Source organism: Amblyomma maculatum, chromosome 2, assembly GCF_055883805.1.
Source record: "Amblyomma maculatum isolate TAMU_Amacu chromosome 2, ASM5588380v1, whole genome shotgun sequence".
In the NCBI taxonomy this organism is placed as follows: Eukaryota; Metazoa; Arthropoda; class Arachnida; order Ixodida; family Ixodidae; genus Amblyomma; species Amblyomma maculatum.
In genome coordinates, this window is record NC_139345.1 from 13,755,930 (window position 1) to 13,767,937 (window position 12,008).

The 12,008-nt window shown below is 40.6% G+C and overlaps 2 protein-coding genes across 2 annotated transcripts in view; one reads left to right on the forward strand and one right to left on the reverse strand.

Annotated features, from left to right (window-relative positions):
* On the forward strand, nucleotides 1–5,944 carry LOC146197982 (U6 snRNA-associated Sm-like protein LSm6). The gene is made up of 4 exons (XM_084593285.1): nucleotides 1–65; nucleotides 147–284; nucleotides 364–477; nucleotides 5,806–5,944. The coding sequence occupies exons 2-4, from the start codon at nucleotides 194–196 to the stop codon at nucleotides 5,838–5,840; spliced, it is 240 nt and encodes a 79-aa protein (XP_084449411.1). The 5' UTR covers nucleotides 1–65; nucleotides 147–193; the 3' UTR covers nucleotides 5,841–5,944.
* Nucleotides 5,782–12,008, reverse strand: part of LOC146197983 (ankyrin repeat family A protein 2-like) — a 9,613-nt gene continuing 3,386 nt past the window's right edge. The window contains exons 6-9 of the mRNA XM_084591829.1: nucleotides 11,346–11,399; nucleotides 8,573–8,799; nucleotides 7,556–7,703; nucleotides 5,782–6,609 (exon numbers count right to left, since the gene is read on the reverse strand). Of these exons, the coding sequence (XP_084447955.1) occupies nucleotides 6,563–6,609; nucleotides 7,556–7,703; nucleotides 8,573–8,799; nucleotides 11,346–11,399 (476 nt within the window). The 3' untranslated portion in view covers nucleotides 5,782–6,562. The remainder of the gene's footprint in view (nucleotides 6,610–7,555; nucleotides 7,704–8,572; nucleotides 8,800–11,345; nucleotides 11,400–12,008) is intronic.

The following is a 12,008-nucleotide window of genomic DNA, read 5'->3' on the forward strand; positions in this document are numbered from 1 at the left end:
TAGGATCGTTCGCGCGGTGCTAGGAACAAGTCGTTCACTGTGCACATTTTGGCAGCGACCCTCAGGTATGTTTTTGTGAATGGTGTTGTCAGCTTTAATTGTGTGCGTTCCTCAGACTGAACAGTCATTGTCTGTTTTTTCTTTAGCGTGCTGAAATCCAGCTTGTTTACGCAAGTCAGTGCGCTGCTCAACAATGAGTCGACGTCAAACACCCAGTGAATTTCTGAAGCAAATCATCGGCCGACCAGTTGTCGTGAAGTTAAATTCCGGTTTGGACTACCGAGGTAATATGACCGTGCTTTTGTTGCAAGATAATTCAGTGCTACGGCATCATCATCCTTGTTGTGTACTGTGCACTTGCAGGTGTTCTCGCTTGTCTTGACGGCTACATGAACATTGCCCTTGAACAGACCGAAGAGTATGTTAATGGTCAGCTGAAAAACAAGTACGGTGACGCTTTTATTCGAGGAAACAACGGTGAGTGCCGCAGGCTTTTTTTCATCTCTGACCGTGACATCCTAAACAAACCTCTTCCTGAAGTGCCATGAGGTGGTCATACGTGGTCCCGCAAAGCGTAGTAATGCCAGAAGCAGTTATTGAGAAGCGCTATTTTAGTCTGTCGGTTTTTTGCACATTGCTCATGCAAAAAGATTGAACCCAGCACTTATATTGGCCGAACGCTTGCAGCCAAGCGTTGATCAGTTTTTCTGTTATCGATGGAACAAGTTTGAAACATTTCAGCTTCTTAAAACCTGCGCGCGATTTACCGCCTTGATGCACGTAACCGCGAGGAGCAGGTGCTGGAAACGCGAACGGTGACGGCAACAGGACGAAGCGCCTTTCTCAACCACCGTTTATTCAGAAGGCTACAGTGTACACATACTACAAAACAAAGGCTAAAAGAAAAAAAAAAAAAAAAACTAGCTTTTATGATTTTTTTTTTCTTGCCCGATACGCGCTCACGCACGCACACGGTCGCCTTCTACAAGGTCTTGAATATTTGGGGGCTGGAATTTAAAAAATTCCTATACAAAATCTACTGCCCCATTCGAGCTGAAATAATGTTCACAAAGTAGCAAACTATCGTCTACATTATCTGATAAGTGATTAAACATCGGTACTTGCCTAGATTTTTCGTAATCGAGAAAAACTGCTCTTGGCGGCGTGCACAATTTTCGCAGAAGAGAGTCGAAAAGCTATTTTGACATGATGCGTCATCTGTCGGGCAGCGAGACAAGCGCGCCAACGGCCGGGATGGAGCTTGTCTCACTGCTCGACAGATGACGTATCATGTCAAAATAGCTTTTCGACTCTCTTTTGCGAAAATTGTGCACGCCGCCAAGAGCAGTTTTTTCTCGATTTCTGAAAATATAGGCAAGTACCGATGTTGAATCACTTATCAGATAACGTAGACGATATTTTGCTACTTTGTGAACGTTATTTCAGCTGGAATGGGGTAGTAGATTTTGCATAGGAACTTTATAAATCCCAGCCCCCAAATATTCAAGACCCTGTAAATAACGTTAGTTGGGAGTAGCACTTTGTCCTTCTGCCTCCCCCCCCTCTTTTTTTTTTTCTTTTTTCGAGGTGCTATGTTTCCCAGATATGAATTTGTAGCAGCTTTCTCAACTTCCTGCCCCAATAAAAATTTAAAAAGGGCAAAATCCTAATACTTCATGTCTTTTGAATTTGAAAATTTGAAATGGGGTTCTGTTGTGAAACCAATGCTGACTTCTCTTGTCATGTTAGCTTATTGAATGCATGAAATCCATGGGGCTCAGCTTTGCTCACCACAAAGCTGTCAGCTGTCTACATGGGTCTTTAGAATTTCTACAGTATTGTGCATCTCTATTGTAAAAATAAAAAGCATTTCGTGCCTCAACCACTCGTTTATTTGTGGTGAAATTGTGCACAGAGATTGCGCATTGTGCTAACTTTTGTCTGGTAGCAGGTTAAACATGGTACTTACCCGTTGTGGCCATGCCTGATGCAAACACATTATTGCCTGCACCAAGATCTAACAACCAAAAATTACCAGCACCAGGCTGCTGCCAAAAACAGTACTGGAGCCATCTGTCTGTGCTGAGCCATCTGTCTCGGCACAGACAATTATGCTTTTGCATCATGCGTGATAAAACCCGGTGACTACCAGTCAATCTTACTACAAGACAAAAGTTACCGCGGTATGCAAGCTCCATGTGGTTTCACTGCAAATGAAGCAGAGGTTCAGGCGGGGAATGTTTTTTTAATGTCTTCATGGTAAAAATGCTCAATACTGAGATGTCATATCTGAGTGATGGCAGCTTTCTGTGAATGTGCTACTTGCAATGATATTTTGTAATACAGTGTATGCACTTATGTTGTGTAATACATAACATACATTTTGTAATACATTTAACTTAGATTTGTGTGAAAACCCTCGCTCTTCGCACAGCTCCTTAAAGGGGTGACTGCAGAGTTTTTTCTCTACAGCAAAAGTTGTCTAGAGTGCTGCTTGGTTGCTTGACAGGTTTGTGAAAAGTGGCACAGAAGATTTTTACACAGAACGTTCCTATCAGTGGATGCAGTCTTTTTTATGTATCATGACACTGGAAATAATAAACCAGCATGTTAACAATCGCGTACTGCCAAAGTGAGTAACCAATACCAGTATGGCCAAGCTGCCAGACAGCAATTAGTTTTAATGTAACTCAGTGTGCAGTTAGGAAAGAAGCCAACAGTCGGCGAGGCCAAGGGAAGCGTTGGGGATGGTACTTTATGTATTTTTTTTAATGTTTACTTGGATAATCACAGAAATTAGTAATGTAATCTGTTTAGGGGAAAGATAATTAAACACAAAGTAGAAGAAAAAACAACGTGCCGATGGTGGGAACCGAACCCACGACCTCTGAATATCGCATCCGGTGCTCTTCCAACTGTATTTCCACATTCCAAGCCATTGTGGCACATTTGTGTACGTTTCTTTGAGAATGGTTGAATAAGCCTACAAATTATTGTGCACTAGCTTATAGCAACTACAAAAGTACAAAACATTGCATTATAATTTATATTTTTTTTTTATTGAAAGATTTGTTCAGGATGGCACGAAGCAATACTAAAATATAACAAATACTTTAACACCATTTGCATTGAACACCATGCCAGTCATATTTTATAAAGAAGTGGTCGTGTGTTGGAATACAATGCCAAAGTTGTCAGAATGCCACTTCAGCTCGTTTTATGCAATTCTAACCCCTTTCCACATGAATTTCCTTCTTAATAAGGAAACATTACAGTGAACTCTATTCAGGATACAAAGACCCATATCAACTATGTGGTTGTGACATTATTGCAAAATATTGTCCTGTATCATATATGCTACCCCAATGCAATTAAGGGTACTTTTTGTGAAAGTATAAAATTGCACATAAGCCGCTCTGACTGAACGACAATTACGCCAGTAGGTCACCAAACTGCAATTTCTTAAAATGGAAAAAGCTTGAGAGATTCAGACGGACTGGATCTAAATAAAATATGACTACACCTTCTTTCATCTGGTATCCCTCTTGGCATGATCTGGTAACAGGCTGGTAGAGATACTTGATTTTCTTTAGCATCATGCTTTTCTCATGAGAATTTTTCATTCCATTTGAATTCGATCGTGTTTGTTTTTGCCCTGCAAAGATGGTCACTCTTTATTTATCCTTCTATACTAACAAGCGACTGTAGTCTTTTTCTTCCACAGTCAGCGCATTCTATTGTGAACTCTATACACTTTCACTGTTAATACCACAGGCTATTGGACAAGTGCAGGACCTCATTTTCGGTTCTGCCATTTTTGGTTCTGCTCGAGTCATATTACGGCTTTGAAAGGAAGCAGTAATTTATAAGGGCTGGTAATCTGAACCCAACAAATATGTAAACTCATATTCAATTGCAGTGAATTTATTTCATGTTACTAAAAATATGAAATGTTATAGTGACAAAATAGCCATACCTGCATACATCATATGTGATATACACGTGAATGCCTTGCTTAAAATATGCTTTACACATGAACTCCACAGAGTATACTCCGTAGTACTAAATAAGCAAGATTGTTTTTTTTCCGTTCAGAACAATTTGGGACAAAGAAAATTCACTGTATTATATATGATACAGTATGCAGTAATGGATTAATGGGTAAATTAATATCGCAGTTCTTCAATTGATAAAAATAATTGGCGATATTATTTATATATAACCCCGTCGGGTGCGAAAAAAATTTTCGCAATGCAAAAAATATCTGAGGGCCATTTTGAGTTCTCTGCGCAAGAAAAATTATATTTTGTCATTGTCTTTTGCAATGTCCACATTCGGGGACAGGGCACATCAGTACAGAAAAAGTAATGCATGCTACTAGCAGAAAGTGTGATAGTGTCCTTGGCAAGATATGGGCGCAAAAAATGGTTAATGAGTTATTGCTCGATTTCTTAAATCAATTACTTCAGAGTATACATATTCTGAAAAAGGTAAAAGAAATTGCTCTGAGCAGGCATACACAAAAGGATGTGGCACTTTTGGCAGCAAATCCGACACTTCGCTGTGCATCCTTCACGGTGGCAGTGCTTTGAGTTCGGTGTGTCGACATGCCCCGGCCAGTGGTTGTAGCTGTCGTACCTAATGGTGGCTGTTAGTAGGAAATGTGGTCTAGCCTTCATCACAACAGGCTCTAGGTACTGACTACTTGGTCGACTGCGCTATTTTTAGGTGTTCTGCTGCACGCGATTAGCCTATTCGCAACGTCAGTTTCGAAGGCCTTCATGTCCAAAATACTTTTCTGTGCAAGCTTCTCAGCACCTGCGTCTCACAGGTACTCTATCCAGCTGTTGCACAGCACAAAAGATAGAAAGTGAGAAATTACCCTCACCGGCCACTTCCTGGTTCTGGACATAAGAGGGTACAGTTACATGAGGATGTCAAGCTTTTCGAACATCCTAAAGGGCCCTTTTATTGCCTTTTTGCACAGCAGGGCACACAAAGTAGTAAGTGACACCGAACACTCAGAAAAGGAAAGTGCCGGCAGAGGTGGCTTTGAGGCACCCTGTTCCCAAACAGGAACGCTAAATATTTGCAAGTGTATGCAAGGCTGAATACGCTCGTAACAAGGTTGATACCATTATTTCACAGTCACGAGCCCTTCCTCCGATAAATAAATGCTAGTATTTAGGTCAGCGCAGATTCTTAACAGTCCAAGGTGAGAAAAACAACAAGCCACAGAACATAGCTGTGTCCATTTTTGCCACACTTTTCAGGCAGGATTTCTTTTACTTCGCATAAGATGGTGCCAGTTGTCCAATAAAGTTGCGTTTTTCATTGCCTTTTTGCACAGCAGGCTGCACAAAGTTTGCGTCCCCATACAGGGACACAGCACCCAAAGGGGATATTCCAGGGTAATTTCCACCATAATCTTTCGATGCATTCTGCGATCTCAGCAGTCAGTTCCTTTAACTGTGGCTTCCGGTTTTCCCAGCTTCTTCATTATAGAACTTTTTCAGTGGTTATTTTTGTTTGAGCTGTACCTGTGCCAGAAAGTTACCATTTTGAAACATTAAAGTGTACTGTGCTGCATAATTTTCTACATTTCAAAAGTTAGTAAAGCTGCTGAAATCTGTTCCAGCTCTGTCTACAGTGTGTGTTTCCTTGAGGCAGTACATTTTATTGCTCTTAATGCATCTTCTCTTCATGCTGCAAATTCATTTTTCTTTTGAAGACGGTTTATCTTGGAATTTACTTTTAGGTGAAATAGGGAAATGTTGACAGTTTTATTTTTTTTGCCCCTTTTAGTCTTGTACATCAGCACACAGAAGAGGAGGATATAAAGGAAAAGCAGCATGGGGTGTAGAGACCGCCTGGTTGTGCAGTTATCTGCCGTTTTCAAAGATTACCTCCAAGGTTTCCTCCATCATGTGTCATCAGAAGTGTACTGCAAGGCACCATTGCCTTTTTCTTTTTTTCTCATGCGGCATCTACAAAACACCTTGTAAACATGTCATGCTAAGTTGAATGTTACATAAACAATCTTATTTTGTATAATCAAAAGAGTGAATGCTTGATGTGAGTATCCTGTGTAGAAGTAAAGCACCCTAAATGCGCACTTGTGAATTTGTTTCATCTCTTCTCAAACATGATCGCAGAACATGAACAACATGATGGCTACTAGCCTAAGTACTCTCAAGGGTTTATTTGCAACTGAATATTATCAATGTTAAAAGATTCTTTCATGTTACACCCTGTTTTCGTATACTTCCTGACATTGGCAGCATACACAAAAAAACCTACACTGCGAAGACCAGCTTTACCGTCCATACACCGCAAATGCTCTAAGTAGTGCAGCATATCACCTGGGCAGTGAGTCTGCGGCTACCTTAGACAAACCTCTGTACTGCAAATTTGAAAGTGCACAGCCAGGAACATTCTTGCTATTTTACAAAAATGATACTGTGGCTAGCTGCCAACTAGCTGCACTTTCCTAAAAGTAAGCACAATCTGCTGAAATCTTCATTGGTGAGCATCACTTTAATGGCACCAAGCCTGAGATCATTTATCCCTGCAGCAACTTCAAAATGTAGTTGTCCAGAACTTGCTGAACTGCAAGGTAAAAGAAAAAACAATAATGCAGTTCTTAAATGTGCAACACATTGGCAACAATGCACACACACATGCTTGCACTAAAGGCTGAAAGACCACCAAATATAAATTGTTTTAACCAAGCCATAAGAATGTGCTTGCATAGCCTGCGACTGCATTCGAAGTCGCAGTGGATTTGAACTTCGCCATGTCGTGCGGTCTCATGACATCACAAAGCATTCATTTTGAAATGGCTGATGCAGCACTTTTTTCGGAAAGTAATGTGCATAGTTAAACAGTTCCACAACTATACTTACCATTTATGCTAACCGAACCGAGGATTCGCAGTGCTGATGTAAAAGCCTAGAAAAAAAGTGGCACAGAGGTTTGGCAGTGTTGCCCCTGTCTTCTCTAAATGGTTTTAAAATCATTCAAGCAAGCAAGCTGCTTGCTGCGCTCATATGATAAGAGGTTTTATCTGCTGAGAAATGCACTGCACGGTCTCTCACAAAGTCCTGGCATGGCTTCCCAGTTATTCAGATTCCTTTGAGTTCCGTGATGCCGTGAGCCACAGGCTTCTCTAAGAGGCAGTTTAGCCTAGTATATGTTGTCACTCCAGAAAAGTTTCCTTGCATATGCTGGTCTAAATTTTGAACCTTCACTTTCAACCATCTTGACAGCACCCGCTTTTTTTTATAAGATCACCAACTGCACAGTGCAATGTTTCATGAGCATTGTAAGTCCAATTTTCCACTCAGATGGGGTGTCGAATAAAGTATGTTGAGCGCAACTGCCACCAGTGTTTCTGAAGACCCCTTAACATTTCTGAGCACACTTTACGACAGCAGAGAGCGCATTGAAGGCCACATATTAGCTTCATCACCACCAAATGTATGCGTAAGCGCAGTATTACAGCACCACTACAATGGCTGCACACTGGTTTTAAGTATGGTAGTGAAAGGCTCACCTTGCCGTGCACTCATAGTAACCGAAAGGTCATATGCAGTGTCAAAGACACTGTTTTGTGCACACATGTCGGCGCCGCTTGATAGTAGTTCTTGAGCAGTGGCAGCGTGGTTTCCAAGGGCAGCATACATTAGGGCAGTGTTTCCCTCCTGGGCAGCACACAGAAATAATGCCTTCAGGCTCTGCATTTCTACATCCTGTTCATACTGTTATGGCCTTAAGCTGGGAGAAAGAAGAGGATGAAGCACGGTGCTGGGGTGTGGTCAACGAGGAAGACAAAGTATGTTGAATGTAGGGCGCACTTTTTTTTTTTTGCTTCTTGGCTCCCTGTATATATCTTTAATCTTCTTTTGTAAATATATTTCTCCCCGTTACATTCACATCAACCTACTGAAATAGCCAATAACTGCCGAGAGTTGCATCACTAAAGGAAGCAGGAGTTAATACTCGTCCAGCCCTTTTGTGTTTAGGCTTTCCACAGCAGTCGGATTTTGCTGGTGAGTTTTTTCTAATGGCATATCTAGCAGTACAGCCTCCCTGTTCTGTCAATAACAATCCCAATATGAAGTCTTCCACAGCACCACCTGGCCAGATGTTGCAGCACCTGTCATGCATACTGCAGTCGCACCATTGGTCTTTTTCCTTCTGTACTCTACACACTGCACATTTTTCACTTCTCACTCAAAAAGCAGAACCACGTTGGTCACAATATTTACTTTCCATATTTTTTTACTATGCCTTGACAGAAATGCTGCTTCAAGTTGCTTATCTGAGGCAAAAGGAACAAGTGCTCCCTAAAGCTGTGCTAATGGGCAAAACACATTACAAAATTTAGTCCTTGCTTAAAATTTGATTGCAAATGGCATGATTATATGTAGTGCCGGTGGATGTTGTTTTTTTCTTCCTCCCACCCAGAGATGTAATGATGGGCTCACATAATATTACAAATGGAACCTCTTGGGGTGAAAACAAGCAAGCATGGAGGTAGTATGCCAAGAAGAATACAGAGGAAACTTGCCTGGTCTGCCTGGTTTGGGCTGGCACCATGTTGTAGCAAGTAGCGCACCACATGCGAGTGCCCCTGAGCAGCAGCCAGCAGCAAGGCTGTTTCCCCCTTCAAGCCCTGAGCACCAATCTGGGCACCCTTTGACAGCAGGTGTCGCACTGTAGAGAGCTGCCCATGTGCACTAGCCCACAACAGGGGTGTCAGACCTGCCTCGTCTCGCAGATCCAGTCGCTCAGGTGCTGAAAGAAGACGCAACTTAATCAGGTACCGGCTGTCATGCACAAATGCATCTAGCATTAACAAAACACACAAACATATTCTACAGACAGAATTCTAAAAAAGGCCAACAAAGGAAATAGGTGCGCAGTGCCTGCAGGTAAAAATGGTTCAGAGTTAAATATTCTTTTCTTTTTCTTTCTACAACTGCGATTGCCAAGGTGGAAATGAATGACCTGTTGAACCCTATTATTATTGCCATGCAATTGCAGCCACAGCAGACTACTGGCACAGGTTTTAACAAATTACATAAACATTTGCAGTTGTGGGAACCCCATGCTCATGCAGTCACACGGTCACAGGGTTCGTCATTACCTATATGGCGGACATAAGTACAAAACTCTCATAAGAAATAAATACAGGCCTCGTAAAAAACAGCATTATTAAAATGCACAGGATATCGTTAAAAATTTTAATAACTGTCAAGCATGTGAGACATTGCTCGGCACATGTAGACTTTTGGAGGATGGAACCCAGATAATATGAACTAGAAAGTGTTCTTGACGCCTGAAATTACCGCATTCTCTTTCAGACCTGCTATCTGGAAAAATAATAGGTCTGCAGACCACTACATCTATGAATGAACAGCTGTTTCCTCACAGCAAATGCATGCAAACTGGAACTGCAACAGTGAAGTGCAGTGACATTGTACTTAGGTACAGAATGCACGTCTCAACTCCAAGCAGCATGCTTAGGCCACAAGGATAAATGTGAAAGCAAAATTACTGCATGACCTGACCCCTTTAACCTAAGCTATACAAGTCCAACATCAATAAAACAAATCAAATTTCGCACAAATGACTGCACAAATTGTTTTCGGTGTTAAATGAAAGCTATAGTGCTCTTGCTATAATCCACATCACTGCTTCTTGTCCTCCTCACAACAGTCTACTGAAAAGTTATTCCAGTGTTTTAACTTTCAGGCTTCATGCAATTATTGATTTCTTGGAAAAACTTGGTCCTCCACAATGGAATCGGTGAAATGATTAGAGGAAACAAAGGACACTGGTTAAGACACTGGTTACTCCTTTAACCACTTACAAAAAATGTACCACAATTGGCCCCGCCGGGGTGGTGCAGTGGTAAGACGCCCGACTACTGTCCGGAATACCCCGACCTCGGCGGCTGAGTTTCGATGGAGGCGAAACGAAGAGGCGTCCGTGTGCTGTGTGATGTCAGCGCACGTTAAAAATCCCCAGGTGGTCGAAATTTCCACTACGGCGTCTCTCATAGCCTCAGTCGCTTTGTGACGTTAAACCCCACAAACCAAGCCAAAACAGTACCACAATTGTCAATTTTTCTTAAGCAGCAAATTTTTTCCATGGTTCTGAAAATACAATATGTCACTGGTTTCTGGTTAGAATAAGCACATAAATTTAAAAAGGAAAAGGTGGTGTTGAGGGCAACTTTTCCTAAATGCATGCCATAATAATAGGTCATGATATCCTCAAATTCAAAATACTTGATGCAATACACTGTAATATACTGAAAAGTGCATAGACATTGCTTCTTCTTAACATATTTAAGTCTTCATGATTACTAGGAGCAAAAATTTGTGAGGTACCATATACACAATGCGTTACTGGCTTCATCGTTGCTCTTGTCACCGTATGAAGCAATATCCAACTCAAAAACAAAGTCAGTGTCACTGTCAAAAACTAATTTGAGACTGTCAGCAGCGCTGCTGTCAGAACTGCTCCAAGAAGCACCTCTTTTTCTTGTAATCGCCGCTATCGGCATTCATGTGTAGCATCATTATGAAATGATGGTTACCAGACTTAAAATGTGTGCAAACATCACGAAATGCAGTTTTCATCGATGACTCGTGCTCTCTAGGGTTGAAAACTGCAAACAATGCAATTGATGACAAACTTATCTTTGGAGGCAGAAGCAGTGAAACATCAGGCTGAAAAAGTGCGACTTGTCATTGGCAATATTGGCACAAACTCCCATGATGCATACAGTTGAGGTTGGCAGTTAAAGGGTTAACAAATATGTCCCATGACAACTATGTAGAAACATTAAAATCAACCAGTCTCTTGTTTTCCATGTGTTCAGAGCACACAGTTTTCCAAAATCGCCCTCTCTAAACTCAATATAAGTGCATAGCTAAAATAACTGATTCACATAGTACTGTTGTTTATTAGCTCTCTTCTACATAACATGCTGATTATTAATGAAGCAAAGTAAACCATCCTGCTCATATCCAGCATAACAGCAGAACGAATTATTACACCAAAGCTCAGTAGCTACACAATGCAATGTAATCACAAAATGTGACCAAAGCTTCAACAAATTCCACTTTCAGAGGCAGATGAACCACAACTTAACAGTTTTCATTAACAAAAGAACTGCTTCTAATGATTTAAACAGCATCATTGCTACTGTTTTTTTTCTTCTTTTTTTTGCATGTAATAAACCTTTAAGTTTACCAATATACTGCTTCAGTGAAATGGGTATAGAATGAGCTAATAGAAATACATCAAGAAAACATTGGGCAACAACATACTTATCTGATCGGGTGAGATTTCTCCTTGGGCAGATAACTGATGGATGCAGCGCCCTAAAAAGATACAACCAGAAGTCTTGAATAACACCACCAAAAATTTACTGATATGCATATTTACCCACTTCAAACAGTTATATAACTTTACTATTAAAATTACTTCACTACTTTTATTAAAATTACTATTTCTATTATTAATATATACATCTTTGCTGATGTATTACCTTCTGTACCCAATCTACCAAACAATGCTTTGAAAATTTTCTTGGAAGATGTAATCACCACATGAGCAAATATATGAAACAAAATTTTTGTATATATAGGTGACAGTGAACAGCAAGTAGCAAATTAATATAAAAAAAGATGCCACTGAATACAAAACACTGCCAAGGAATATGCTCCGATGCTCCGACTACTTATAAAAAGGTCATGGCATCTACTTTTTTACTAAGATATGGAAGAGAACTCGACGTTGGTTGAGGTGGAGCCTAGTCAATGTTTTTACAAGGTAACTTGTCTCCTTCTCACTAAGATTGCATACAAGTGTTAAAATAGTCTAAAACAATACAAAACTACAGCACAGGTCTAAACTGATTTATTCCATTTATTTCTTATGATGCACAATTTAATTATCCTATCTAAAAAACTGCAGACAATATTAGCTAA